This window comes from Nuphar pumila, chromosome 2, assembly GCF_984573655.1.
Source record: "Nuphar pumila chromosome 2, dmNupPumi1.hap1.1, whole genome shotgun sequence".
NCBI classification, from domain to species: domain Eukaryota; kingdom Viridiplantae; phylum Streptophyta; class Magnoliopsida; order Nymphaeales; family Nymphaeaceae; genus Nuphar; species Nuphar pumila.
In genome coordinates, this window is record NC_143250.1 from 101,941,470 (window position 1) to 101,947,013 (window position 5,544).

General features: G+C 43.1%; 1 protein-coding gene across 1 annotated transcript; it reads right to left on the reverse strand.

The window, feature by feature from the left end:
• Window positions 1-426: 426 nt before the first annotated feature.
• LOC149846430 (blue-light photoreceptor PHR2-like) lies at window positions 427-3,777 on the reverse strand. The gene is made up of 4 exons (XM_089997990.1): window positions 2,607-3,777; window positions 1,178-1,395; window positions 949-1,038; window positions 427-844 (listed from the first exon to the last, which is right to left on the reverse strand). Exons 1-4 carry the CDS (start codon window positions 3,711-3,713, stop codon window positions 766-768), a joined length of 1,494 nt encoding a protein of 497 aa, XP_089854116.1. The 5' UTR covers window positions 3,714-3,777; the 3' UTR covers window positions 427-765.
• Between the last annotated feature and the right edge of the window lie 1,767 nt (window positions 3,778-5,544).

Consider the following 5,544-nt stretch of genomic DNA (forward strand, 5'->3'; position numbering starts at 1 on the left):
ACCATCTTTGATGCTACTTCAGTAACAGTTTTTTCAAGAGTTCAAAGGTCCACTCAAGATCAATCGAGTATTAAAACAGGATACACATTACTACATTCTATTGTACCTCCAATCGAGCTGGAATATCATGTTGTAGGATGCTTTGACTCAATCTAACCTCATAGATGTGTTCAGCATGATCAATTTAGTAGGAATCAACTCTTGGAACATGTTTTTCCGACAAAAAACATGTTTTTATGAATCACAAGAATTTGATACGCTCATAACTGTTGATTTTTGGATTGCCAGAAAAACCTGTATACAGGCAGGATTCAGGCAGTCCAAAAGTTGATTCCCGCTAAATAAAACATGTAGATCTATGGTGTCAGATGTGACAAAAAATACTAAAAAAAAACTTTTGCTAAATCAACTGTATTTCCAAGCAACTGCAGCAAATTTTAACCCATTAAAACATGGTGTAATTATGGTAACATAAAGATTTCATTCATGCAAGTTCCTTGAACACTTAATGACTTCCTGATAATTGGAAAGGTAACAGATCAAAGCCTTTTATTTTGAGAACAAGTCCTTGCATAGACACTATTCCTGAATTTAAAAAAAAGAAATAAAACATAACAAAGCACACAAGCTCCAGAGAGAGGGAGCAGCTGCTCCTAAAACTAACCACATTGAGCCTTCTGCCTATAATCTTCACATCTACTGACTTGAAGAACCGTCTGCATCTAAACCCTTCGTTGAACATTTCCCGGTAATCGTACTGTGAGTTTATGCAAGAGCACCAGCGCAAGCAGTAGCAGGAGTAGCAGTGAGTGTCTTTGCAGCACTGTATTTTCTGGTGACAAACCTGAAACCAGCCACACAAATGAAATTAGCATAACAAGGCCTGTCATCAGAGAACCAAAAGAATCAAGAGAACTTGATTATTAACAGCAGTAATTTCAAATGCACCTGAAGAAATCCCTTGATAACAACTCAGACATCAGCCAGTTTCCATTATCAGCTGAGCTAGCACCGTTCTTCAGGGTCGCGCTCACCGTGCTGGTCGAGACAAGATCAGAATCAGATACTAGAAGTGTCTTAACAAATCAATGAAGTATGGAAAACCAGAATTATGGGTTACAGCTGTTTTTCCATTGTAAAAGCAAACATTGCTCAGACCGAAAGAAAGCAAGTGCACCTCACGGTATTCTTGAGCTCGTTGAACATATGACGCGGAGAGATACAACCGGCAGCTAGCCATGGCGAGATTTTGCTGGAGAAATTAGCACCGAATATGTTGTCCTTCGTGGCATGCTTGCCAGCAGATTGGGCCCTGCATTCTGCTGCAATTTTTTTCAGCCTTTTCAATGCCTTAGTTTCTCCTCCAAGAGAAGCATTTGCTGCAGACTTTCCACCCTGGGCAAAATGAAAGGCAATATTAAAGAAATTGCTCAACAAAGACCATGATTCAAAGGATATTTTCAAGAATAAAGGTATATAGGTCAAATAAATAACTGCAACCAAATGCAGAGAAACTTCATAGGAAAATGTTTCATGTAGTATTGAAAACACTATGCACTATTTCTACATGATCAATCATCAGTAAGCTAACTGAATGACTCCAAGTTCCTATACTAGCAAGTGACTATCGCCCAATTTTTAGCCCATAAAAGTTCACATTCTTGTGTCCCCAAATATCTCACAAAAGCCAGAAAATGACCATATTTTCAATATGGACCTATTATCAGGCAAAATGGAAAGAGAAAAACTAAAGGGCGACTCTCCAGAGGCACAACACCATCTAATGTAGAACACATAGCTCAATCACTAGATAAATGGACCTTGTTAAGTAACAAAAAACTTGCAGCCACACAACTTGAGATTGACACAGCATGAACATGATAAAGATGAACACTATGAGGTAAGTATCACGAGAAATGGGAAATTTTCAGAAAACCTTGGCATCTATTCTGAATTGTATCATATTAGCACGACCGCATTATCAGATTGATAAACAAGATTGACCCCTAAATAGGGATGTAAGAGCCAGTTAACTCATAGACAGAAAATAGGACCTACACCGAGCTTTTTAGAGTATCACGAAAACCGCACTAATCGGCATGCTAGATTTTCTATATGCAGAGCACTGCAGGTTATGTGTGTAGGCACTGTTAGTCATGGCTTCTGTGGCTTAACTATATTTAAAAAGATTTCAGCAATATCCAAACTGAGGATAAGCTAGAAGTAAAAGGTTCAAAGGAAGAACTGGAACACAAGAAGAGCACCAACTAACCAAAAACTACTCTCTAAACTCATAGATAAAGCAGAAATTCTCTTTTCTCGAACTACAGAATACTTTATGCTTTTAAAATTTGAATGTGAGCAAGTTTCCAACATTGAAATATGGACTGTGAGAATGAAGATATAACAAGTGCTTGACAAATTAAAGGAGTTGAACTGAGTTTGAGTGCAATTCAGATCAAGAATAAATAGTTTCCCAGTGCAATGCAATTGCAAACCAACCAAAGATCTCACAAATCTAAGAAAGAAGCACAAGATTTCGGAAATGCAAGAACGAGAGGGCATCCAAAAACATCAAATTTTTGAGGGAATGTATTGAAGAAAACCTTAGCTGCAAGCGGCCTGAGGCCCAAATCTGAGAGCGTCGGAATGCTGCCGGGTTCGATCTCCTCGCTCGTAGCCGGGAACCCCTTCAACCTGTCGGCCGCCTCGATCGTCTTCCTTACCTTCATCTTCTTCACCTTCTCCCTGAACCCACCACAGTTCGCCGGCATTTCCTCCAACTTGAACGGGAGGTCATCAAGATGGAACAAAGTGCTCCCCCAGAACCACTTGGTCTCCACCCCTTCCTCGGCCAGTGCCGCCTCCACGGCGGCCTCCGCCTTCACTTGCTCGAGCGATGCCTCCCGGTGCGCAAACACCGCGTCGGCACCGGCATTCCTCGCGAGCTCCACCAGAACCCGCTCCGGCTTCCCGACCCTGACCACCAGATCCGACCCACGCTTCTTGAGGCTCTGGCGCAGGTCGGCGACGGCCTGGATGAGGAATTCAGCGCAGGAGGGGGCGGCGGCTGCCGCCTTCCCGTAGTCCTGGGGGTCGAAGACGTAGACAGGGAGGAGGGACAGGGACTCCGAATCGGCGGAGCTCAGCGATTCGTTGTCATGGACCCGTAGATCATTCCTGAACCAGACGATGGTGGTCCTCCGGCAGTAAACTCCGCCGGGGGAGTTGTCGGAGTTGCCGGGAAGGTGACGGAGCGGATTGACGACGGTGGTCGACGAGAAAGAGGATCTCAGAGCGGAATTGCGCCTGAAGGAGCTCGGAGAAGGGGTGAAGGAGGAGGAGGACCTGATGGAGATGTTGGGGGTCGATGAAACGAAGGAGGGCTTGAAGGGGGCGGTTGGGGGTGAGAGGGTGGTGGGTTTGGGGATGGAGAAATGTGGGGAGATGGCAGATGAGAGGGAGAGGGAGAGAGTTCCAAATGGGAGAGTTGCTAGCGTTTGGTCACGATGGTGGTGATGATCTTGCTGCATCTCCTGCTGCTGCTCTTCTTCTTGAGGGAAGAGGGTGGCGGTGGGAACCATTGGTGTGATTGTATGAGGATATGTCTGCAAATTCTTGTGGGAGTTTTTGGGGTTGACGGGGAGGGGAGAATTGAAGGTTTTGAGCGGAGTGAGAGAGGGAGAACCGGAGAAGGTGTTTATATTAAGCATAGAGAGGGAAGGTCAGGTGGTGAATCACCAGAAGAGTCTCTCTCTCTCTCTCATTATTCCGTCTGGTGCTTTGCTTTGCCTCGCTAACTTTCTTAGTAGACAGACCGGGAAGCCTACCTACCAGGATTTCGGATCTTGGGGCAGAATCAGGCCCGGATCCGAAACCCGGGTAGTATGTAGAGATCCGTAATGTCGATGGTTAGGTGGCTGCCTGTTGCTTTCATCCATGTTACGTCACCGAGATACGGGATACGAGGACACAAGGCACGAGTTTGACTCGAAAATTCTAAATGTGTGAAAAATACCTTGCGTGGATGGGGCTGGTAAACGAGCTGAACTAAGCTTGGCTCATTCTTGTGACAGACCAAGTCGAGTTCGAGCTCAAAATGAGCTTGTGTTAAACAAGCTGAGTTTGAGCAAAAAATACATTGGTTTAGATCTAAAAAAAATAAGATTACAAAAAAATACATGTAAAATATATGTAATTTATGTTTTTTAATACCTGACAAGCTTATACGAGTCAAGACGAACTGAGTACCTATTGTTCACACTCAGCCTGCCAAGCCTATTTTACGAGTTCGAACGAGCTGAACATGAGCCGAGTCACACAGCGGCTCGGCTTGTATCCCAGCCCTAGGCGTAGATACCGATTTTTTATATTTTTTTAATTAATAAAAAGTTACATGTTAATATGTTCCAAAATGGCGTGTCCTGCAGCCATAAATTTCATGAGCCTTTGACCATGCAACAAAAATTGCTAATGTTTTCAAAAGCCTTAATGTGAAATATTTATTTTATATTTTATAAAGTCGTTATTCACATATATTATATATATTATTCAGTTTTTTATCAAGTCGGCTGCTTTATGTAGATGGGGATGAGTTTCCGAGGTCTGCTTGATTAGTTGTGGAATTGTATGCCATGACTGGGGTCGGGTTTAGTGGATATGCATCTAGGGATGGCAGTGGACCGGGGGACAAAGCTCCTTCCAGTTTGGACCGGGGATGGAGGGCATGAAACGGGGATGATCTATCCCTGTGTGAGGATGGAGGCGGGGATGAACTTACGCTTTTCCCCGCCCTGCCCCGTCCCAATCCCCGCTTAGCCCTGCCCCCATCCCCAATCCTTCAAGGGATGACTATAAACTATAGGGAAACAGAGCTGAGGTTCAGATTTTGAAACGGGGCGGGGGTGGAGACCTTATCCCCCGCTCCGGTCCACTGCCATCCCTATATGCATCTGGATTTGGCTTGCTCTAGCTTTTTGTACGAAGGCTATGTATGGAGGCTTTTTTTTCTGGAGGGCCAGGGATGGAGAAACCATATTGATTCATAGGTTTAGTAAGAGGACCCACATAGTCCTTATAAACTGGATTTTGCTCACATGCAAACTTAACTCTCTAATTATTATTGTTTTTTTTTAAAACGACAAAAATGAAATGTTCCTTGAAAGAAGTTAAAATTTCATAAATCCATATGCTACCCTAATTTATAAATACTCTTAATTTTAGGACCTATCATTTTTTAGCTTTCACACCTATCATTTTTTATATGGATTTTCTTCATATGCAAATTTTCTATATCTCCATCGAAAATGCCTTAGTCATCGCCTCAAGTCAATTAGTCATCGCCTCAAGTCAATGCTCAATCTCTATCACCCTATCAAAAATCAATTTCTCATGAATTCCTTAGTGGTATGGGTATGAAAACTCGAACTTCGAAACCTCGCAATGCACATTAAAAATTTATCAAATTCGCATAAAATAAGTGCAAGTGAATATTTTTTTAAACTTGATTCGACAAACACCGCAAATACTTGAGTTACCTCAAAT